This window comes from Oncorhynchus gorbuscha, linkage group LG09 (genome assembly GCF_021184085.1).
Source record: "Oncorhynchus gorbuscha isolate QuinsamMale2020 ecotype Even-year linkage group LG09, OgorEven_v1.0, whole genome shotgun sequence".
NCBI lineage: Eukaryota > Metazoa > Chordata > Actinopteri > Salmoniformes > Salmonidae > Oncorhynchus > Oncorhynchus gorbuscha.
Window position 1 is genome coordinate 68168956 of NC_060181.1, and position 25430 is coordinate 68194385.

At 43.1% G+C, this 25430-nt stretch overlaps 1 protein-coding gene across 1 annotated transcript in view; it reads left to right on the forward strand.

The window, feature by feature from the left end:
• Positions 1-5477, forward strand: part of LOC124044424 (semaphorin-5B-like) — a 150660-nt gene extending 145183 nt beyond the window's left edge. Inside the window, exons 22-23 of the mRNA XM_046364063.1 lie at positions 621-826; positions 2659-5477. Coding sequence (XP_046220019.1) covers positions 621-826; positions 2659-2829 — 377 coding nt within the window. The 3' untranslated portion in view covers positions 2830-5477. The remainder of the gene's footprint in view (positions 1-620; positions 827-2658) is intronic.
• Positions 5478-25430: the final 19953 nt, after the last annotated feature.

The window sequence follows — 25430 nt, forward strand, 5'->3', positions numbered from 1 at the left end:
TCGTGTTGAATAAAAAATACATTATGTGTTATTGTGTTTAGGCCAGTGACAAGAAAATCCTAATTTAATCCCTTTTCAATTCAGGCTGGAGCACAACAAAATGTGTGAAAAATCTAGGGGTGTGAATACTTTCTGAAGGCTGCTGCTGGACAAAATCAAGATGGCACAAGCCTTTGAACCAATCATTAGATGGGGAATATGCATTATGGTGGATGGCCATTAGAATGAGGTGTAGGTAGCCTCCTGGGAATGGGAATGGTTTGAAAAGGCTGCGCCGCCACACCATTAGACATTTTCCAGGAAGATGCCAGGGAAACTGAGAGCTTGGTGCCCTTCAATAAACCAACATTTTGCTAGCCTGGTCACCCATCTGTTTGTGCTGTCTTGCCAACTCCTGTGGCTATTGAATGACCATAGGAGTTGGCAAGACAGCACAATCAGATTATCGACCAGGCTACTGAAGTAGCGCTTGTTGCCCCTGAATGAACCACCATTTTACTGCAATATAATAGCTCATGGAGGACAGAAAGAGAGAAAACGACAGATTACAGGCACAGATAAGTGAACCAAACATCCTGACTGATCTCCTACCATCTGTCGGCTTTGTTGTGTCTTCCCAGCATTCACCTCGCTGCACCTGATAGCCACAGGCGTGTCCTGTTTCCTGGGGGCGGGCCTTCTGTCCTTTCTGGCCTACGTGTATAGCCAGCGCTTCCACAAGCCTTCGCAGGAATCCGCTGTCATACACCCCACCACGCCCAACCACCTCAACTACAAGGGCAACACTACACCAAAGAACGAGAAGTACACGCCCATGGAGTTCAAGGTATTGTCACAGGTATTCAATGATTCTCACACACGTAGACACGGACGCACGCATGCAGACACATGCTCGCATACCCACACCATTAAACACAATTTTCTGCGTAGCACAACGATTAGGTAACACCAGTCATTAATTTGATTTTGACAGGAGATTCCATATGCATAGGTTTATTTCATTACATTAACTACTGTACAGGGAATAGAGATATGGTGGGAGCTCAGAACATATATTTCTTATTTCTCTTCACCTGGTTTCCTTACTCCACTTTCTGTTCACAGTCTCAGTCCTTATTAATGGCCCTCATTAGCCTGTTATACCCATGGACTCCCACTGCTGTTTATAATGCTGGAACCAGCATCTTATGAGGAATGTAACACCTGTGTGTGCCTGTGAGCCACGGTCCGATCTCATCGATCTGTCCCACAATGGCATTGCCCTCCCTGCATGTGGCAGGGTTATCCCTAGGACCGACGTTGTATCATGATCCACCTAGTATACATACTGTTTTGGCAGCATTATGTGGCAGGTAGCCTAGTGGTTAGCGCGTTGGACTAGTAACCGAAAGGTTGCAAGATTGAATCTCCGAGCTGACAAGGTAAAAATCTGTCGTTCTGCCCCTGAACAAGGCAGTTAACCCACTGCTCCTAGGCTGTCATTGAAAATAAGAATTTGTTCTTAATTGACTTGCCTAGTTAAATAAAGGTACATTTTTAAAAAATGATATTGCCGCATAATTAGTCAAATACTATGCTAGAACGCTCTTTATCTCAGGTGACGGTTGCTGCTTCTCAGGGAGGAACCTGATTATTTTCTGAAGATGTTAGCCACCAACTGGCTGAGTGATGTGTTTGTGGCTGCGTGAGGCTGGGTACTCATGCAGGGCCCTAATTATGAGAGTCATACGTTGAGAGCAGGGTCTCATTAGGTTAACAACCCGACCAGGCAGGTTTCATACTACAGGTAGTTAGTTAGCTATTTGCCTGGCATCCTCATGGATTTCTCTTAAGTTTCACCATTGAGTGCAGCATTCAGTCTGGTTTAACCAGGCTACCTAGCTAGAGCCACTGGCTCAACCCGAGAACTACTGCTGTTATTGTTGCTTTAGCCATTACATTATGCGGTTGTTTCTTCACAGCGTTGTTGTGCATTTCACTGATTCTGTAAACCATTTTACACAGCCGTGTTTTGCCTGGCTGTTAACATAAATGACATTACTCAGCAGCCCTCCGTAAAGTGTTCCCTTCGTCGGCACATTGTGGCTTCTAGCTGCCACGACCTGCCTCTAAAGTGCAAGTGTATTAAATTAAGTGTGTCCCAAATGGCACCTAATTTCCTATATAGTACACTCATTTCCCTATGGGCCCTGGTAGTGCACTATAAAGGGAATAGGGTGCCATTTGGGATACAAACTAAATGTTTTTGTATTTCGTTTTTTGGAGCCGCCTACTGTAATTTATTCATGCCTCTCATATTTGTTCATTGATTACGCTTGATGTTTGGCTGCTAAATCATATTTGTTGAAGGGTTGTACCTTACTTAGAAATCCACTTACAGTACCCAGCACTGTTGCCCACTTTTCAACCTGTAAGAGTCTAATATATTGATATTGCTCCTGTCTGAGTCGTTGGTAAACTAACCCATCTGTTACAGCACTGGTATAAAACTCTTATGTCACTGTTATAACACTGTTATGACTGTTTTCTCTACTCTTCCCACCTCACCCAGAAAAACACTTTACTAAACAGTACGTACCTTTTCAACTGATCAGTGTTTTTTGTATAATTTTGTAGCCACTGTCACCTGTTATGACACTGTCTTCTCTCCTCCCCCAGACTCTGAACAAGAATAACCTGCTCCCAGATGAGAGGTCTAACTTCTACCCAACACCCCTGCAGCAGACTAACATGTACACCACCACCTACTACCCCACAGCGCTGGGCAAATATGACTACAACAGGCCTGACTCCTCCCCTTCCCCCTGCAGGACCTATAACAACAGCTGAGACACCCCGCCCCCACAACCATGGCCCCCGGCACCGCCCACCCAGACTGAACTGAACTCCACCCCAATCACAATGGTGACAGATGGAATGGTGACTGAACCCATCCATTTTTGCTCCCCTCTCCTTTATCCCATGGTATCTACCAAATGGTGAGGGGGGTGTAAGGGTATACCTGGAACATACACTCTGTAGAGGTGCTGATGCCTCCATTAGACTCGCTAAGTAGAGCCAGGATTTTGATGATAGTTTGGGGTATATTTTGGGGGGTGTGAGTACTGGATATCACAGTGTCAACATAGTGCTTCGGTGGAGAGATAAATTATGAACTCTATAAGACACTATAAGCTACAGTATGGAGTTGAACTACTTATCCCTGTGGAACTTGACAACCTGGGCGCCTTACTGTAGGTTTGTGTTGCTATCCAGAGAGGCTAGAGTTGGCCATAGGAGAAAACTCTTCCCTGGTCTGTCTGGTCACCTCTATGATTGAGTCTTTTTTTTTTTTTTTTTCAATCTTGTCTCATCGCTGCAACTCCCCAACGGGCTCGGGAGAGGCAAAGGTTGAGTCATGCGTCCTCCAAAACATGACCAGCCTAACTGCGCTCCTTAACACCACAACTAGCTTAACCTGGAGGCCAGCCACACCAATGTGTCAGAGGAAACACTGTTCAACTGGCGAACGGGGTCAGCCTGCGGGAACCTGGCCTTCCACAAGGAGTTGCTAGAGCGCGATGAGCCAAGTAAAGCCCCATCGTCCAAACCCTCCCCTTACCCGGATGACGCTGGGCCAATTGTGCGCCATCATATGGGACTCCCGGGCCATGGCCGGTTGTGGCACTCCCCGGGTATGAACCCAGGTCTGTAGTGGCTTAGACCGCTGCACCACTTGGGAGGCCTATAAATGAATCTCTATGACAACAACATACCCTCGGTCTGCAGCATCCATCCCCATGATAAACACCTAATTCTCCCAACAACAATAGCAGTTACCCAGAACAACCCTACCAGCGCATATCATTATGTCTGTCCTTCAGTATGGTGGATGCGAATCGGGAGGTAACAAAAAAAAAGAACTAAATTAATTCAAGAGATTAAGAGATCAATATCAGTTCTATTGTGTTTGGAGGTGGATGGATGCACTCAGGTCACCTCGCCTCATCAAATGACACGAGGAGGACAAGTACCTGGGACCTCAGCTCTGTTGTGGCGCCATGTTTTTGGGTGGTACTATGGGACCAGGAGAACAGAGGCACATCCAGGAATGGCAGCGTGTGATCTGTTATAGGAAAAGTGCCTACACTAGACCACATCGATACAGACATACTCACTGCTGGAGAGAATCTCTATCTGCTTATGTCCAAACAAGGCCCACACCTCAGGCTGGCTGTGTTATGTACTGTATCGGTATGTTCACAAAGGCAATGTTTCCCAGGGAATGATCTGAACATGGGCTAGAGAGATGTGTCTGACTGAAATACAGTGGGAATCATCCAGCTTTGGGATGCTTTGGGTATACAATAGAGAGGATCATGTGGAGTCAAATTTGACTTTCTATCACTTCTTTTTTTATGATGATATAAAGACTTTTGATCCAGGATTCCCTTGGTTCTAGAATGGAATGGATGTATTCTACTGAGTACTATACCTACCTACCGCTCAGTGGTCATATTAAATATGGCCAGTGTGCAGAACTGGACTGCAGACGATTTTCTATGATATCATACAAGGTGGGATAAAAAAGATAGTAGCGGGGCATTTTTTTACGAGGGAGGTTATTTGTTTGATGTTCAAGAGAGCAGTAGGATAGGAGGACATCTTTTATTTCACAAATAAGGGATAGCTGATTCACTTGAGTTTCTCATCGGTTTCACACCACAACATATTTAAACAATCACAGCAGCTTAGTAGCCAATAGGTGTCTGACAAATGAAAGGAGAATGTTGCTTTATTACAACCACGTCTTTATTTTTGAAGGCATGTTATAGAAGGGTCCAGACCTTTATTTTTGTTGTTGCAATTTCACTTGTTTTTGAGAAACATACCCCAACCAGCGAGTCACAACCTCATCCTCGTTGTGCAGTACGGGAGCTCTGAAAAAAAACATGAACAAATGCTCCAAAAACACTCAAATCCTTTTAGAAACGGAAAACCTTCAGTATAGTGATGCAGGTCTTTAGATATTGTACACGTGAAATTGTGTCATTCCGAACTTTATCCGCAACATTATATTCCATTTTGTGCAACTCAAGCTGTTTCCCCTATCCAGCTGTTCCCATTCTCCTAGTGGCCTGCTGCTAAAATGGACGGAGAGGTATCATTCGAGTTGCAACAAAATGGAATACACGTTGCGGATAAAGTTCGGAATGGCACAATTTCATGTGTACAACATCTAAAGACCTGCATCACTATACTGAGAGGGTTCCTGTTTCAAAAACTATTTTTGGAGCATTTGTTCATGTTTTTTCAGAGGATGAGGAAATGACTTGCTGGTTGGGGTAAGTTAAATAAAATAAAATAAAAAGTGAAATTGCAAAAATAAGTGTCTGGACCCTTGTATAATACTCCAATTCAGTACATATAAAATTGAGATTTGGTTGTAAAAACACACACTATTCTCCTTTAAGATCTTACAAAAATAAAATAATGTAGAAGCAAATATTCAGACTGACTGTAGCGAATATCAATGTGTCCTGCTCTTTACAATGCTAAATCATGCTTAAAATGTTTTGGTATGAGATTATTGTTGTGTGCGTGTGCATGTGTTTGCATGTGTGTGTGTGTGTGTGTGTGTGCGCGCATGTTGGCGTGTGTGTGTTTGCTTGCTTCGTATGTGTATGCCTGTGAGAGTGAATGAGGAGAGGAACAGACATCTGTATGTATTTTGTACAATGTAAATGTAATTCTTTCTTACATATGACTGTGTATATAATGGGATCTGTAAAGGGGTATGTGCATTTTTTCCACACATTATGATGATAGCACTCCTAATGTTCCACTGGGTTTCCATATGTTCCATGTATAAGATGATAATCATTGTAAGTTAACGAGAGCTGCGCAGGTCTCATAAGGAAACACTATTTATAGTGAAGCTTGGATCATAAAGGGCATTTCAGAAACAGAACTGAGCTATATTTTATTATTATGCCCGCTCTTAAAATGAATGCTAATTTAGCAGCAATGCTTTCAGTTCCACTCATAGAAATGGTATGATTCGTTCTAATTCTATAGTTCCGTTATATGCACGAGAGCTCTATCTGTACATAAGAGACAGCCTTCGATCTGCAGAGCATTAATGACATCTAAAGGTTAGTATAATGTAAATGTATATTGTTGTATAGCTAACACTGTTTTTTTTTAAAAGCCTTAGTTGAAAAAAAGAAAAAAAAGTGCAGCAGCTATGTACTCACCAACCATGGGGTTTGTAAGGGGATAGAGTTTGTCAATGTGACTGGTTGATTAAGGCCTGGACAACTTCTCCAGCTGTTTTGTAACTTTCTATAGATGTACAGTTTGTCCAGATCCTATGTAGTATCTTAATCCCCGTTTATACCTGGTGCTAACATACATGCCTTGTCCTGATTGTGTCCACATCCTGGTTGTGCCAACATATGCAGACAGGTATAGATGATCAAAAGACACATTATGATCTGATTGTGATTCGATCTTACTGACCACCTCTGGAGGTAGTCAGGGACTCATTCTGTCTGGCCATCTCACAAGTCTCTGGACAGTGAAACCATTTAAATCATAATTATATTGCCTTCTAAAAGAATTGACATGTGTCTTAAAATAAATAAATAAATATTATTTTGAAAGAAATCCATCAAATAATTTTCATACAGTGAGGGACCATGAAATCTGGTCACAGTGCGGACACGGTGGATGAATAAGGCTGCGTTTAGACAGACTGGCTGTCTGACTGGCTGTCTGACTGGCTGTCTGTCTGACTGGCTGTCTGACTGGCTGTCTGACTGGCTGTCTGACTGGCTGTCTGACTGACTGGCTGTCTGACTGGCTGTCTGACTGGCTGTCTGTCTGACTGGCTGTCTGACTGGCTGTCTGACTGGCTGTCTGTCTGACTGGCTGTCTGTCTGTCTGACTGGCTGTCTGACTGGCTGTCTGACTGGCTGTCTGACTGGCTGTCTGACTGACTGGCTGTCTGACTGGCTGTCTGACTGGCTGACTGTCTGACTGGCTGGCTGTCTGACTGGCTGTCTGACTGGCTGTCTGACTGGCTGTCTGACTGGCTGTCTGACTGGCTGTCTGTCTAAACGCAGCCTTATTCATCAACCGTGATACGGATGTAGTTTTTTTACAAAAAAATGTTCACCAGGTATAAATAAGGTTTAGAGTAACAATGACAGCCTGTACTTTTAGAAGCACTCGTGACATTTTAATCCAAAATATCACCACAACAGTTTAAAAAACATAAACATTTTAAATGAACAAGAACAAGACACATAAATTGGAGAGTAGTTTATAGTAACAGTATTACGATAGTCCATTGACTAGATCAAAGTAATTCAGCTGTTTAGAGGATTTACAGCAACCCCTCCACCCAGTGGTTTTCCTTTTCCCCACTTGCCTGACCCACATTTTGGGGTTTGTGATTGGCTCCCCCTAAATGATGACTCCCTTTGATTGTCTTCCTCTGGCCCTGTAGTAATTTTTGATTGGGCAAGCTGGATGTCACATTGTGAATCTTTGTCCCCTGATTGGCTCGGTGCCCTTCTATGCAACTGACCTGGTGGTACTATTAGATATGTGATGTAGACTGTAATCACTGCCTTTTAGACACTGTGAATTTTTTGGTACTCTATATTTTTGTATATTGTACATTATAAAGGATAATAAACCTTGATGCCAACATGGCGTGTGTGTGAACTCCATCATTCCATCAGGTCACTCCAATGCCTCTGCAAATTACGCTATACGGTATGTACAGGTATCACCTGAAATTGACAACACATCATCCCTATCATTTTATACCTAAACTTCCCTCACGCTGAAAGTATCTATATACTGTATGTAGCCTACAGTACTGTGCTTGGCAGGGCTGAAATCAATCTGACAAGTCAGAAACCCCCACCCCACTCAGGTACAGTGCTTCCTCATTTGGCTGGGGTGCTGCCCTGGCTGTGCCTCTCCATTACTCAGAGAAGCATAGGACTAATGAGAGTGTCTTTATTGATGAATGCAGCAATTGCATTAATCACCTCATCTGCTGAGCTGACCCACAGGCATGGACATGATGGAGTGTGATCATGGTGTGATGGGAAAGCTGGCTCACCATCTATAGTAGTCTCGCCCTATAGGCTAATACTGCTGAGTATTGCCCTATAGGGATGGCTGGTGTGTGAGGTAACTATCCATCAGATGATGTAATGAGAGTCAGAGTAGAAATGAAGAGGACTATACAGGACACCACTGCTCAAAAGAGGTGACCCTCTCTCTCCACTCTGGTTTTTAATGATCTATGTCACCATGGGAGTCCATCCTCCTGTACAGTGTCCTCTGGGCTGCAGAGCTGCAAGTTAGAACAAAGTGTTAACACATGACTATACTTATTGGCTCCAGTGCTTTAAAATTAGTGTCGGCATAAGTGTGCCACGGCCCTCTGATGTACATTACACCATGACCAGTAGCCTTTGAGAAACATGGATCTTAAGGACTGTCCTCGTTATTGGCTCCAGTGCTCTACCATTAGCTTAGCATCAGTGCGTCTGTCTGATGTACATTACAACATCACCAGTGGGCCTAGTAGATCTTAGATGCTCTAGTTCTCTCTGATGATGTTTATCAAGTGGAGGGCCGTTGTTGATTGTGTTGATGTATTGCTTCCCCAGAGGGAGGATCAAGAGTGGGATGCAGAGACAGACGTGTTTGTGTGTTTACATGACAGAGAAGATCACACAGAACCCCATCTCTGAGCCAGACGATGGCTCTCATCGCAACGTCTGTGGGTTCTGGATCGTGTCGTCGTGTTCAGTGGCCAGTCTCACACACACACACACACACACACACACACACACACACACACACACACACACACACACACACACACACACACACACACACACACACACACACACACACACACACACACACACACACACACACACACACACACACACACACACACACACACTCACAAAAGCTCAGATCTCCATCCTCTGAGAAATACTGGGAAATTGTTTGATTTGACGCATTAGCTAACAATCCACCAGCCAACTCTTCTTTGAAGTGAACGATGGAACTTTGCCTGAAATGAACTCAAAGGGACTTCATGCCATTTCAAATCTAATTAAAGAGTAGATTCTACTGTGTCTTGAACAACAATTATAAGGTCCATCTACAGGTTTGTAGACATTTGGGTTTTGACACTTTCAAACTGACCATTTCAGTGATCTGTCTTTATAAAAAGTCAGCAAATTTGAGGCAAGTTTCAGTGTTTACTCTGCTAATCAACAACCTTTGTCGAATCAGGTAGAGCTGTGGTGCAGTTGACCAGTGGACAACACTGGAACTTTGGTTGAGGCAAGGGTTATGGTTGAACCGGGATGTGGACATGACAATTAAGCGGAGCCAGTTCAGAAAGGAAACTTGAGGGACCCGCCTCAGCTGACGCATTAGCTGAGATGGTAGGTCTGTAGCCAAGTGCTTTGAAAGGCTGGTCATGGCTCAGATCAACACCATTATCCCAGAAACCCTAGACCCACTCCAATTTCATACCGCCCCAATCGATCCACAGATGATGCAATCTCTATTCCACACTCCACACTTCCCTTTCCCACCTGGACAAATGGAACACCTATGTGAGAATGCTATTCATTAAGTACAGCTCAGCATTCAACACCATAGTGCCCTCAAAGCTCATCACTAAGCTAAGGACCCTGGGACTAAACACCTCCCTCTGCAACTGGATCCTGGACTTCCTGATGGGCCACCCCCAGGTGGTAATTGTAACAACACATCCACCACGCTGATCCTCAAGACTGGGGCCCCTCAGGGGTGGGTGCTCAGTACCCTCCTGTACTCCCTGTTTACGAATGACTACATGGCCAGGCTCGCTCCAACAACATCATTAAGTTTGCCGATGGCACAGCAGTTGTAGGCCTGATCGCCTATAGGGAGGAGGTCAGAGACCTGACCGTGTGGTGCCAGGAAAACAACCTCTCCCTCAACGTGATCAAGACAAATGAGATGATTGTGGAGGACCGAGCATGCCCCCATTCTCATCGACAGGGTTGTAGTGGAGCAGGTTGCGAGCTTCAAGTTCCTTGGTGTCCACATCACCAACAAACTATCATGGTCCAAACACACCAAGACAGTTGTAAAGAGGGCACGACAATGCCCATTCCCCCTCAGGAGACTGAAAAGATTTGTCATGGGTCCTCAGATCCCCAAGAGGTTCTACAGCTGAACCATCGAGAGCTTCCTGACTGGTTGCATCACTGCCTGGTATGGCAACTGCCCGGCTTCCAACCACAAGGCACTAAAGAGGGTAGTGTGTACGGCCCAGTACATCACCGGGGCCAAGCTTCCTGCCATCAGATGAAGGCCCTAAAAATGTTCAAATACTCCAGCCACCCTAATCATAGACTGTTCTCTCTGCTACCGCACGATAAGAGGTACCAAAGTGCCAAGTGTATTTCCAAAAAGCTTCTTAACAGCTTCGACCCCCAAGCCACCGTGGGACGGTTGAGGTAACGTAGGCTAATGTGATTAGCATGAGGTTGGAATCATAAAACACGGGGCGAGATGTTTTTGTGACTAGGGGGCAGTATTTTCCTTTTTGGAAAAATAACGTTCCCGTAGTAAACGGGATATTTTTCAGGACAAGATGCTGGAATATGCATATAATTGACAGCTTAGGATAGAAAACACTCTAAAGTTTCCAAAACTGTAACAATATTGTCTGTGAGTATAAATAACAGAACTGATGTTGCAGGCGAAAGCCTGAGAAAAATCCAATCCGGAAATGCCTCATGTTTTGAAAGCGCTGCGTTCTAATGCGTCCCTATTGAGCAGTGAATGGGCTATCAACCAGATTACTTTTTCTCCGTATTCCCCAAGGTGTCTACAGCATTGTGACGTAGTTTTACGCATCTATGTTGAAGAATACCCGTAAGCGGCTACATTGCGCAAGTGGTCACCTGATGCTCCCGATTATAAACGACGTTTACCATGATTCTGTCAATATTATGGAGCTAATTTGGAATATGTTTGACTGTGACTGCAATTTCCGGGCGATTTCTCGGCCAAACATGAAGAACAAACGGAGCTATTTCGCCTACAAAAATAATATTTTTGGAAAAAAGGAACATTGGCTATCTAACTGGGAGTCTCGTGAGTGAAAACATCCGAAGCTCATCAAAGGTAAATTTGATTGCTTTTCTGATTTCCATGACCATGTTACCTGCTGCTAGCTGGACAAAATGCTATGCTATTTCTGTCCCTCCCGGATGAATGTTGTTGTTTTGACGGGATTGCCTGTTTTTGGAGGTAATGAATTGGTTCTTGAGGACCCGATTGTGACTCCAGGTGTAGCGGCCTTGTTAGAGGCTGGTCTTGCAACCTGTCATTATATGCCTGAGAGTCGCTGGAGCTGGGCAGAGGGGGCAGGTCGCGTCCTCGCCATACCATTGATGTAGGTTTTTTGGTGATGGAAGCACATCATAAACAACTCTTATGATGAAGCTGATGTTGCTTGCCTCCATTTGCCAAAGTTCACTCCAGTTGATCTTTCTCTTCTCCAGGCCTTCCCACCGCATCCATTGCCCTTGTTTAGCAAGAGAGACAGCCTTTGCACTTCTTGCAGTCTCCTCCTGTCTGTGCACCTCCTCGACCACCAGCTTCCTGCGTTCAGATGTTGTTGCGTTATGGAACGTTGGTTTGCTTGCTGCCAGGCCAAAGCCTCCTCTTCCATGCTGGATATTCCCCACAATGTCTTGGTGTCTCAGGGCTGATGTTGCTTGCTGCACAGCCTTGGATGATGTCCATTTCCGTCCAGTTTGTAGGGGAGGTGCAGCCTTGCTAATGGTCTGGTCTTTGGAGTCCTTCAATGTCATCTGAAGTCTTACTTTAGAGCACTTGTACTCCTCCGTTAGACTTGTAAGAGGTATTTCAACGACCCCTTTGCCATAGAGGCCGATGTTACTCAGGCATCGTGGGACACCCAGCCATTTAAGTAACAAGAACATTTCCCAGGACATAGACATATCTGATATGGGCAGAAATCTTAAATTCTTGTTAATTTAACTGTGCTGTCCAATTTACAGTAGCTACTACAGTGAAAGAATACCATGCTATTGTTTGAGGAGAGTGTATAGTTATGAAATTGAAAATGTATCAATAAACCAATTCGGCATATTTGGGCAGACTTGATACAATATTTTGAACAGAAATGTAGCAGTTCATTGGATCAGTCTAAAATGTTGCACATACACTTCTGCCATCACATACACTTCTGCCATCTTGCACCTAACCTGGAATAATACATTGATCTTTTACTTGTGTTTCAAGGATGATAAAAATATGTTTTATTTCTTTGGATGGCTGGTATTTTTGTCTTTGTTTTATCTTTTACCAGATCTAATGTGTTAAATTATCCTACATTAATTTCACATTTCAACAAACTTCAAAGTGTTTCCTTTCAAATGGTGTCTAGAGTATGTATATCCTAGCTTCAGGTCCTGATCTACAAGCAGTTAGATTTGGGTATGTAATTTTAGGCAAAAAAAAATGTTTAAGGGTCCGATCCTTAAGCATTGAATAATGAAAGCTTTTCGATATACACTCTTCCTCTTCAGGTTAGCGGCCATTCCCCGGCAGGCGACCAGAACCTGTCTAGCATGGCTCCTTGGAATGGCAGTGGACGGCTCACCCAGAGTTTATTCAAGTCCAAACAGGGAATAACAGAAATCCTCTAGTCTGTAGAGGGGAATAACAGGAGAAGCCCACAGACTGCAGGTGTGCAAGAACAGCGCCCATATGAAATATAGCCTACGAGCAGTGAGTGTGGTAAATTATACTATTCCCCCGGCAGGAACACAGAACCTAAAAGGTGGAGGCTGTGGTGGTGCTGGGCGCAAGAAGCCAGTGCATTGAAGCAGTAGCAGCAAGTGCCAACAGGATGAGTGAGCAGACCCTTCAACTTAAATAGCCTGCCCAATAAATCAAATCAAATTTTATTAGTCACATGCGCTGAATACAACAGGTGTAGGACACCTTACAGTGAAATGCTTACTGTAGCTTCATGTCCACATCCAGAGATGGGCAGTATTTCTGTATCTAAAATATGCATGTCAATTATTTCTGAGTATTTTGTCATTTGTATTACACTGGGCTGAATTACACTCCAATGTATTTTGTAACAAGATACTTTCGAGAGCTGTATTTTCAAAATACAAAATACTTTTTTTACTTTTTGTCATTTTTTATAGCGGTTCACCATTTTGTGTCCCCTTTTCACCCTGCATTAATATCAGTAGTCTATTGGCACTATTGTGTGATAAGAGCATCTGCTAAATGAACTAAATATAAATGTGTATATATAATATTTTAATTGCAAAGCATGCTGGGTAGTATTCCAATGAGCGCTGCCCCAAAACAAGGTTTTGTCTTGAAGTGATACACCTTTTGCCAAAATTGACTTTTTGTAGCAGGTTGAGGAATTAGGAGAACAAGGTTGATCATCAACATTTTACTGTAGTGGGCTAAATCAAGGTCACACAAAGTGATTATTGGTGTCTTATACAAATCTAATTTGAAACAAAAATATATGCCTCACACACATGGCTATGGGTTTAAAAAAGAAGACACCTGTACCATGTCAGATATGGAGATGATATGTATTCAATTTTGAGTTTGCATCACAGAAGACTGAAATATAACAAAAATGTTTGACATAGAAACACAGGATTTGTCCATTTTCTTTGAAATAATATGAATATCATTATAAAAATATTAATAACATTCCACCCATGAGGCCAAAAAGGGCACTTTTGGTCATTGACTGCAGGAAAGGGCTACGAGTCTATTGATTCACCCATGCGTCAATCTAAGTAAAATCATTTTTAAAATCCTCATCTAAATCCATTTGTTTAAGCTAGAGATATCTGTTTTGCATGGGTTGTGTCTCAATCCACCACATCTGCAAATGGCAGCCTTCTGTATCTGTGGTGGAAGGTGGCTGAGCCGGTGCTTGTCAGACCATGTGACATCCCGAAAATCGGTCTTCTCACAAAAAAACATCTGTAGCGTCGGAACGGTTTGGCCTACAAACTAATATGATGCTGTTCTCCGTTTGGTCTACGACCCTCATAAATGTCACAGGACTCGTATATGAAGGTAACAACGTACAGGTTAAAAAAAAGGAAATATGGAGTTAGTTTTGTGCCCCCTGAAATCAGGTTAAATATGTGTCCAAAAAACTAAGATATTTCTTGAGCTTTCTTATATCTCCTAGATATAGGACAGACACTTCAAAACCTTATTCCTTATGATAATTTTTTACTGTCTGTTTTTTCCATTTATGAATATGTTATTCAATGCATTTCTGTGGGCTATAGTATTAAAGGCCAAATTCCTTTTTAAATATATTTTTTTAACCTACAGGTAAAAATTCAAAACATGACCTAGAAACAAGGCCAATGATAAATGGTGTGCTTTGCAGTTCATTTTGGTATGTTCATTTTCACATATATATTTACATTTAGTTAATTTAGCAGACACTCTTCTTACAGTCAGTGAATTCAACTAAGGTAGATAAACAACACATATCACAGTCATGGCAAGTAAAACGTTTCTATAACCATTACTGAGAATGTTGTTGCTGTTCTACTTGCAAATATATTTCTATATTTCAAAATTAAACACATTTCAAAATATAAGTACTTTTTGTTTATTTTGATACATTGATCTTTATGGTATTTTGGTCATTTCTTCCCATCCCTGTCCAGATCCTGTTTCAACCCTAACCCTAGATGACCAATAGAGGACCAGAGGTACTGGTTAACATAGCCTGAAGGTGAGTGATGAGTGGGAGGCAGAGAAAGGGCAGTGATGTAGGGTCTTCTCCTGTACACCATCCCTCCCCAGTCCTCTCTAATGAGAGAGAGAGGAATGAAAGAGGGAGGGAACCAAACAATGTTAGAACACCATGAGGCTCCATCCATGCTCACATCTTTAAAAAATAAAAAATAAATATAGTTCCAGTCTCAAATTACATGCTAAAATCAATTCTAGAATGTTTTACTTTTATATTTATTTTATTAGGGACTCATTTGAGCACCTCCAGTTTAAAGTTGTTGGTCGTTGCGAGGCTGTAAGGTATTGATGGATACATCCATTTGTGTTTTATTTAATCAACTTAACCACCTGTCAGGGGTTGTAAATGCTAAAGCACACTCTGAGGAGTGGGGATATTGATGACTTGGCCATAAAATTTACAAAAAAATTGCTGATGGCACGAAAATGTGGATGGGGACATGCATAAATCTAAAGATGGTATAAAAAGGGACTCCATGCCCAAATAAAGGAAACAGGGTCTTACTGAATCACTCAAGTTGCCAAGTGATATATAACACATTTGACACAATTGTTGTGAAACCACTTTTATTTTTGTGATGCTACAGAGAGTTTGTCTGCACAAAAATGTTTAAACAACCATTATCCGGTGTCTATACAGGTAATTACTTTTTGCATAGGAAAACTCTGTTGGCCTCCCAGGTGGCGCAGTGGTCTAGGGCACTGCATTGCAACGTGCCACCAGAGGCACTAGCTGTGCCACCAGAGACTCTGGGTTCGCGCCCAAGCTCTGTCGCAGCCCGCCATGACCGGGAAGTCCATGGGGCGACTCACAATTGGCCTAGCGTCGCCCGGGTTAGGGAAGGTTTGGCCGGTAGGGATATCCTTGTCTCATCGCGCACCAGCGACTTTACATTTAAGTCATTTAGCAGACGCTCTTATCCAGAGCGACTTACAAATTGGTGCATTCACCTTATGACATCCAGTGGAACAGCCACTTTACAATAGTGCATCTAAATATTTTAAGGGGGGGGGGGGTGAGAAGGATTACTTTATCCTATCCTAGGTATTCCTTAAAGAGGTGGGGTTTCAGGTGTCTCCGGAAGGTGGTGATTGACTCCGCTGTCCTGGCGTCGTGAGGGAGTTTGTTCCACCATTGGGGAGCCAGAGCAGCGAACAGTTTTGACTGGGCTGAGCGGGAACTGTACTTCCTCAGTGGTAGGGAGGCGAGCAGGCCAGAGGTGGATGAACGCAGTGCCCTTATTTGGGTGTAGGGCCTGATCAGAGCCTGGAGGTACTGAGGTGCCGTTCCCCTCACAGCTCCGTAGGCAAGCACCATGGTCTTGTAGCGGATGCGAGCTTCAACTGGAAGCCAGTGGAGAGAGCGGAGGAGTGGGGTGACGTGAGAGAACTTGGGAAGGTTGAACACTAGACGGGCTGCGGCGTTCTGGATGAGTTGTAGGGGTTTAATGGCACAGGCAGGGAGCCCAGCCAACAGCGAGTTGCAGTAATCCAGACAGGAGATGACAAGTGCCTGGATTAGGACCTGCGCCGCTTCCTGTGTGAGGCAGGGTCGTACTCTGCGGATGTTGTAAAGCATGAACCTACAGGAACGGGCCACCGCCTTGATGTTAGTTGAGAACGACAGGGTGTTGTCCAGGATCACGCCAAGGTTCTTAGCGCTCTGGGAGGAGGACACAATGGAGTTGTCAACCGTGATGGCGAGATCATGGAACGGGCAGTCCTTCCCCGGGAGGAAGAGCAGCTCCGTCTTGCCGAAGTTCAGCTTGAGGTGGTGATCCGTCATCCACACTGATATGTCTGCCAGACATGCAGAGATGCGATTTGCCACCTGGTCATCAGAAGGGGGAAAGGAGAAGATTAATTGTGTGTCGTCTGCATAGCAATGATAGGAGAGACCATGTGAGGTTATGACAGAGCCAAGTGACTTGGTGTATAGCGAGAATAGGAGAGGGCCTAGAACAGAGCCCTGGGGGACACCAGTGGTGAGAGCGCGTGGTGAGGAGACAGATTCTCGCCACGCCACCTGGTAGGAGCGACCTGTCAGGTAGGACGCAATCCAAGCGTGGGCCGCGCCGGAGATGCCCAACTCGGAGAGTGTGGAGAGGAGGATCTGATGGTTCACAGTATCGAAGGCAGCTGATAGGTCTAGAAGGATGAGTGCAGAGGAGAGAGAGTTAGCTTTAGCGGTGCAGAGCGCCTCCGTGATACAGAGAAGAGCAGTCTCAGTTGAATGACTAGTCTTGAAACCTGACTGATTTGGATCAAGAAGGTCATTCTGAGAGAGATAGCGGGAGAGCTGACCAAGGACGGCACGTTCAAGAGTTTTGGAGAGAAAAGAAAGAAGGGATACTGGTCTGTAGTTGTTGACATCGGAGGGATCGAGTGTAGGTTTTTTTCAGAAGGGGTGCAACTCTCGCTCTCTTGAAGACGGAAGGGACGTAGCCAGCGGTCAGGGATAAGTTGATGAGCGAGGTGAGGTAAGGGACTTCTGTAACGGGCCTGGCGCAGTGCACGCTAACCAAGGTAGCCAAGTGCACGGTGTTTCCTCCGGCACATTGGTGCGGCTGGCTTCTGGGTTGGAGGCGCGCTGTGTTAAGAAACAGTGCTGCTTGGTTGGGTTGTGTTTCGGAGGACGCATGACTTTCGACCTTCGTCTCTCCCGAGCCCGTACGGGAGGTGTTGCAATGAGACAAGATAGTAATTTCTAACAATTGGATACCACGAAATTGGGGAGAAAAGGGGGTAAAAAATAAATAAAAATAAAACTCTGTTGTATCAGAACCGTTCTGCCAAATGCGTAGTTATCACAACTCAAGATATGGTCCAGATGCAGACACGGGAGGCAGATAGTACAGTTCTCACATGATTTATTGGAAACAAGGGGCAGGCAAAGGGCAGGTCGAGGGCAGGCAGAGGTTCATGATCAGGTCAGAGTCAGGCAGGTACAGAATGGCAGGCAGTTTCGGGGTCAGGGCAGGCAGAGGTTTGCCATCAGGTCAGAGTCAGGCAGGTACAGGATGGCAGGCAGTTTCGGGGTCAGGGCAGGCAGAGGTTTGCCATCAGGTCAGAGTCAGGCAGGTACAGAATGGCAGGCAGTTTCGGGGTCATGGCAGGCAGAGGTTTGCCATCAGGTCAGAGTCAGGCAGGTACAGGATGGCAGGCAGGTTCGGGGTCATGGCAGGCAGGTTCGGGGTCATGGCAGGAAGAGGTTTGCCATCAGGTCAGAGTCAGGCAGGTACAGGATGGCAGGCAGGTTCGGGGTCAGGGCAGGCAGAGGTTTGCCATCAGGTCAGAGTCAGGCAGGTACAGGATGGCAGGCAGGTTTGGGGTCAGGGAAGGCAGAATGGTCAGAACCGGGAAAAAATAGGAAACAGAACTAGAGAAAAAGGAAGGCGGGAGAGAACGCTGGTAAGACCTGACAAGACAAGACAAACTGGAAAACAGAATAACAAAGAACACAGGTATAAATACACAGGGGATAATGGGGAAGATGGGCGACACCTGGAAGGGGGTGGAGACAAGCACAAAGACAGGTGAAAACGATCAGGGTGTTGACAGTAGTACTGGACAATCTGCATGTGTACACTGTTTTTCATAAGTACAAGGAGTAGCCAGCCAAATAGAAAAAGTTGCCAGCTAGGGAGCTCTGGGCTGGGGGAACATGCCCCTGGGGAAAGAAATTGCAGAAAAATCTCTACTTTTCTGGCCTCTGGTACATTCTAATGCCTTGATTCCATCTGAAATACACAGATAAATGATTGTGTAGTTTAAAGGGTGACTGCACTTTCTGATTTGGCCTCATTTTAGATTTGGTTAATTAAGAAATGCTAGCGGCCATTACTAAATTAAAATGTGAGTTGGTTTCGGGGTATGGTTTGATGTGTGTGTGTTCTTTTCACTATACCGCCATAAAAAAGCCAGACTACAGTTTGCAAATGCACATGGGGACAAAGATCATACTTTTTGATGAAACAAAAAAAGAACTGTTTGGCCATATTGACCATCGTTATGTTTGGAGGAAAAAGGGGAGGCTTGCAAGCCGAAGAATACCATTCCAACCATGAAGCACGAGGTGGCAGTATTATGTTGTGGGGGTGCTTTGCTGCAGGAGGGACTGGTGCACTTCACAAAATTGATGGCATCATGTGGGAGGAAAATTATGTGGATATATTGAAGCAACATCTCAAGACATCAGTCAAGAAGTTAAAGCTTGGTTGCAAATGGGTCTTCCAAATGGACAACGACTCCAAGCATACTTCCAAAGTTGTGGCAAAATGGCTTCAGGACAACACAAAGCCCTGACCTCAATCCTCTAGAAAATTTGTGGGCAGAACTGAAAAAGCATGTGCGAGCAAGGAGGCCTACAAACCTGGCTCAGTTACACCAGCTCTGTCAGGAGGAATGGGCCACAATTCACTTGGAAGGCTACCTGAAACATTTGACCCAAGTTAAACAATTTAAAGGCAATGCTACCAAATACTAATTGAGTGTATGTAAACTTCTGGCCTACTGTGAATGTGATGAAAAAAATAAAAGCTGAAATAAATCACTCTCTGCTATTTTTCTGACATTTCACATTCTTAAACTAAAGTGGTGATCCTAACTGACCTAAGACAGGGAATTTTTACTAGGATTAAATGTCAGGAATTGTGAAAAACTGAGTTTAAATGTATTTGGCTAAGGTGTATGTAAACTTCCGACTTCAACTGTAGTGTAATATTGGGATGCCAACTCAAAATGTAATACATTTCAACTCTATATCTAACATGGTACAGGTGCCTTCTTTGTTTTAAGCCCATAATCATGTGTGTGAGGTGTATCATTTTGTTTCAAAGTAGATTTGTTTAAGACTACCAAGAAACACTCTGTACGACTTTGATTTAGTTCACTGCAGTAAAAGGTTATTACACTAAAGACTTACCATGTCTTGTAGTGGCTGCAGCTCAATCACCTCTTTCTGCTGACATAACATGGGACTTGTGAAAGCGGACTTTTTCTACACTTGAGAGGATCCGGAAAAGAAAATCATCACCAAATCGTCTGTGAAACCCAAATCGTGTGATGAGACTCTCGAAAGATGAGACTCTCGAAAGATGAGACTCTCCACAAACACGAAAGATGAGACTCTCCACAAACACGAAAGATGAGACTCTCCACAAACACGACAGTGTCGTTTATTTGGCTCTTCAACATCCACAAGCTTTGCCCCGTTTCGAGGTCTTAGAGTCTCCAGACCGAACCGTTGGAGCTACAAACTAATGTTTCCCCAATATTGAATGGGGAGACTCTCACCAACAAGAAGATGTCAGTTGCTTCAGGGGAGTCATCTGAAGGTAACCCAGTAGACTACTTGGCTGTAAAACTTGCAAAAGGTTCATAGGGGGTAAAATGCGACACAAAAAACATCACCAAACATGGGTCTAGATATATATGTATTGTATCATATCTGCTGCTGCTCATTCTTTTCACAAGATTGGTGTGTGTAGCTTGTTGTTGTTGTTGTCCAATAATAAGTCATCAAAGCGGCAGGGCAGTAGGCTACAGTCATAGCCTCCGTGTGGGGCAAAAGTTAGGCGATATCTAATCAATGGAAGATGTAATTAAAATGCTGCAACTAGCAGGAGGATAGGCTACAATGATCAAGAGACAACAGGTAGGCTGCTACTGAAAAGAAAAGCACACAAATATAGAGGACAAACATACAGTGGTTCCTTGCGCTGCCTCAGCAATCAATGGCAGTCGTTTCATGCTCAGCCATTTTTTCTGTTACTGCAAGTTATTGTTAGTTTGACCAGCAGAAGGCATCTTTGAGAAGCATTTGATAGTTGTCCAAATTGCAGACACTGGAAGACCGGGATTCAATCCCCCAACGGGGAGGAAGGAGTAGGCTGTCCTTGTAAATAAGAATGAGTTCTTAACTGATTCCATGTGTTATTTCATAGTTGTGATGTCTTCACTATTATTCTACAATGTAGAAAATAGTAAAAATATAGACATATAGTGCAAACGTTTGACTGGTACTTGATTAATATTATGGTGTTTGAAAAACACAAAACCCTCTGGGTAAATTCAGACCATTTCGCTCTCGGAGCGGACACTGGATGTTTGGGCCGAGGCAGTCAAGCACCCAAGCTAACATTGGCTAGCTACTTCCAGAAACAAACGAGACCACATTTTACTTGCCCGAGCAGAGCTGGTTAGGCAATTGTCATGTTAATCAGAGCATTGGTGACTGTAACTGTGCTGCGGGAAACGATTTAATTGCGCTTTTTTGCTGACGTTTACTGTCACCGGCCATATTCAACGGGTGTGGAGCGCTCGTAAATGCATTATACTGCGCTCTGGTATACTCAGACGAGAGTGCTCTAAAATCAGAGTAGATAGCCAGAAGGAATTTACGAAAATACCCGAATGTCCATTGAACGCACACTTGTCAAGCTTTGATGACTTATTATTGGACAACAACAACAAGCCACACACACCAATCTTGTGAAAAGAATGAGCAGCAGCAGATACCATTTAGCTAAGCTAAGAATGACGGGAATAATCAATTCAATAAATGTTGGGTAAGTTTGATGTACAACTACTAACGTTAGGTAGATAGCGAACATAGCGGTCCATACTGCTGTGTCACGATCGTTATAATGAGTGGACCAAAGCGCAGCGTGATCTGGGTTCCACATCTTTTTATTACTAGGTGAAACTCACAGCAAAATAAAACAATACATCTCTAAATGAAACGTGAAGCTAACAATAGTGCTAACAGGCAACTATAATAATAATAATATAATATAATATATGCCAAGATCCTACAAAGGGGAAATGGCTGCCTAAATATGATCCCCAATCAGAGACAATGACAAACCTCTGATTGGGAACCATACCTGGCCAATATAGAAACATAAATCACCTAGATGTCACACCCCGACCTAACCAACGTAGAGAATAAAATGCTCTCTATGGTCAGGGCGTGACATGCTGTAATGACATGCTATGTGGTTCGTAAGGACAGATTAGCTAACAAATTGTCAGCCAACATAACGTGTACGGTAACTTATTTGAAAAGTCATTACTTTATTACATTGAGTAGCAAGCTACCGAGGGGACGCGCTTTATCAACTCTGCTGCTTGAGCGTGCTTTTGGTGCACTGTCGACAGCGTGCTGGGCAAGAAGGTTGAGGGTTCGAAAACCTGCTCCCTGCTTGTTTCATTTGAAGCCGTTCACAATTATCAGTTTATTATTTGGTTTATATTGCCCATTCATTGTCAGTTAGACAATGGTGCATTGGGACCCAAAAGCATAATCAGTGCTCTAACTTCCCCTTGGTCGTTAACTTTGGGGCGGCAGGGTAGCCTAGTGTTTAGAGTGTTGGACTAGTAACCGGAAGTTTGCGAGTTCAAACCCCCGAGCTGACAAGGTACAAATCTGTCGTTCTGCCCCTGAACAGGCAGTTAACCCACTGTTCCCAGGCCGTCATTGAAAATAAGAATGTGTTCTTAACTGACTTGCCTGGTTAAATAAAGTTAAAATTAAAAAATATATTTAAACAATTAAAAAACTAGGGTAGAGGGCAGCATTTGGAATTTTGGATGAAAATCAAATAAAATTAGATTTATATAGCCCTTCGTACATCAGCTGATATCTCAAAGTGCTGTACAGAAACCCAGCCTAAAACCCCAAACAGCAAGCAATGCAGGTGTAGAAGCACGGTGGCTAGGAAAAACTCCCTAGAAAGGCCAAAACCTAGGAAGAAACCTAGAGAGGAACCAGGCTATGTGGGGTGGCCAGTCCTCTTCTGGCTGTGCCGAAAAGCGTTCCCAAAGTAAACTGCCTGCTACTCAGGCCCAATTATGCATATAATTTGTAGATTTGGATTGAAAACACTCTAAAGTTTCCAAAACTGTTAAAATAATGTCTGTGAGTATAACAGAACTGATATGGCAGGCAAAAACCTGAGGAAAATCCATCCAGGAAGTACTATTATTTTGAAAGACTTTAGGACCCAGTTAACAATCGCTATGGATTCCTCTACATGTGGTCAGTCATTAGGCAAAGTTTTAGGCTTTTACTCTGAAAAATGAGGGAGACACAGCACTTTCAATGAGAGGACATGAGTGCAGCGTGTGATCATGTTTCTCCTTTTCAATTGACGAAGCTTTTGTCCGGTTGAAATATTATTGATTTTTCATGACAAAAACAACCTGAGGAATGATTTTTAACAACATTTGACATGTTTCTATAAACTTTTATGGTACTTTTTTGATTTTTCATCTGTCTGTTGTGACCGTGCTTTGTTCCAATGGATTGCTTGGATATAAAGAGGGACATTATCGAACAAAATAAACTTTTTTTTTGTAACATGGAGTCTTTGGAGTGCAACCACATGAAGATCATCAAAGATTTTATCGCTATTTCTGACTTTTGTTACTCCTCTTCTTGGCTGCTAACTGTTTGTAATGATTTGTCTGCTGGGCGCTGTTCTCAGATAATCACATGGTTTACTTTCACCATAAAGCCTTTTTGAAATCTGACACAGCGGTTAGATTAACAAGAAGTGTATCTTTAAGCTGGTGTGTAACATTTGTATCTTTTATGTATGTTTATTATGAGAATTTTTGTTTTGTTGAGTCTCACGCTCTGCAATTTCACAGGATGTTGTTTGAGACAGTTTGATTATTGAACAAAACGCTCTAACAATATAAACGTGGACTTTATCGATGGACTTTATCGAACAAAACAAACATTTATTGAGTAAATGGGAGTCTTGTGAGTGCAAACATATGAAGATCATCAAAGGTAAGTGATTAATTTTATCACTATTTTTGACTTGTGTAACTCCTCTACTTGGCTTGTTATTGTTTGTAATGATTTGTCTGCTGGGCGCTGTCCTCAGATAATAGGATGGTATGCTTTCGCCGTAAAGCCTTTTTGAAATCTCACTCCGTGGTTGGATTAACAAGACATTTATCTTTAAACCCATGCATAACACTTGTATGTTTCATAAATTCTTATAATGAGTATTTCTGTTTTTGAATTTGGCGCTCTGCAATTTCACAGGTCAGGTGGGACGCTACCCATACCCCCTAGTGAGGTTTTAAGGCGAATCTGGTCTGTGATAGGATGGGGTTTTCACACCTAACTCGGCTATTAGACTATTATTTAGTAAAGGTTGAATAGTCTATTGTTCAGCTATTAGCCCCTCTCCCCAACCTGCAACAAATGGATGTCTTTTTGTCGAGAGCAAAACTTTTTTATTTTCAAACAAAAATAATTGTTCTGAAAGCAAAAACGAGGCTTCAAAGTAAAAAAACATGTTTTGCAAATATTTGGTAATAGAATGCAAATCTTTGCATTTTATTCCCCCAAAATATTTTGAAAACAAAAAGTGTATTTGAAAACAAAACTCCAATTTAATTTAAGTTATCAACAACCCTCCATTTTGGCCATTTTTTGAGGGTCAGTTTGGCTATAACCAATACTGTTCAGCCTTTCTTTCTGACACAAAGGAAGTCATATCAGACACCTATGAAGAAGGACTGTGTGATGATGGCATCTCAGGTAAGCAGCACTGTGCGTTCTTCCGTCCAACTTTTACATAGCTAGTAGTTAGCTCCGACGATTCAGTGTCTGTTCATGACATTGTACTATATTACATAGATACATACTTGAGGTCGACCGATTAATCGGAATGGCCAATTAATTAGGGCCGATTTCAAGTTTTCACAACAATCGGTAATCTGCATGGACACCGATCATGGCCGATTACATTGCACTCCACGTGGAGACTGTGGGGCAGGCTGACTACCTGTTATGCGAGTGCAGCAAGGAGTCAAGGTAAGGTGCTAGCTAGCATTAAACATATCTTATAAAAAACAATCAATCTTAACATAATCACTGGTTAACTACACATGGTTGATGATATTACTAGTTCATCTAGCTTGTCCTGCGTTGCATATAATCGATGCGGTGCCTGTTAATTTATCATTGAATCAGCCTACTTCGCCAAACGGGTGATTTAACAAGTGCATTCGAGAAAGAAGCAGTGTCGTTGCACCAATGTGTACCTAACCATAAATATCAACGCCTTTCTTTAAATCAATACACAAGTATATATTTTCAAACCTGCATGTTTATTTAATATTGCCTGATAACATGCATTTCTTTTAACTAGGGAAATTGTGTCACTTCTCTTGCGTTTTGTGCAACAGAGTCAGGGTATATGCAGCAGTTTGGGCCGCCTGGCTCGTTGCGAATTGTGAAGACTATTTCTTCCTAACAAAGACAGCCAACTTCGCCAAACGGGGATTATTTTTTTTTAAAAGCACATTTGCGAAAAAAGCATAATCGTTGCACGAATGTACCTAACCATAAACATCAATGCCTTTCTTAAAATCAATACACAGAAGTAAATATTTTTAAACCTGCATATTTAGTTAAAAGAAATTCATGTTAGCAGGCAATATTAACGAGGGAAATTGTGTCACTTCTCTTGTGTTCTGTGCAACCGATTCAGGGTATATGCAACAGTTTGGGCCGCCTGGCTTGT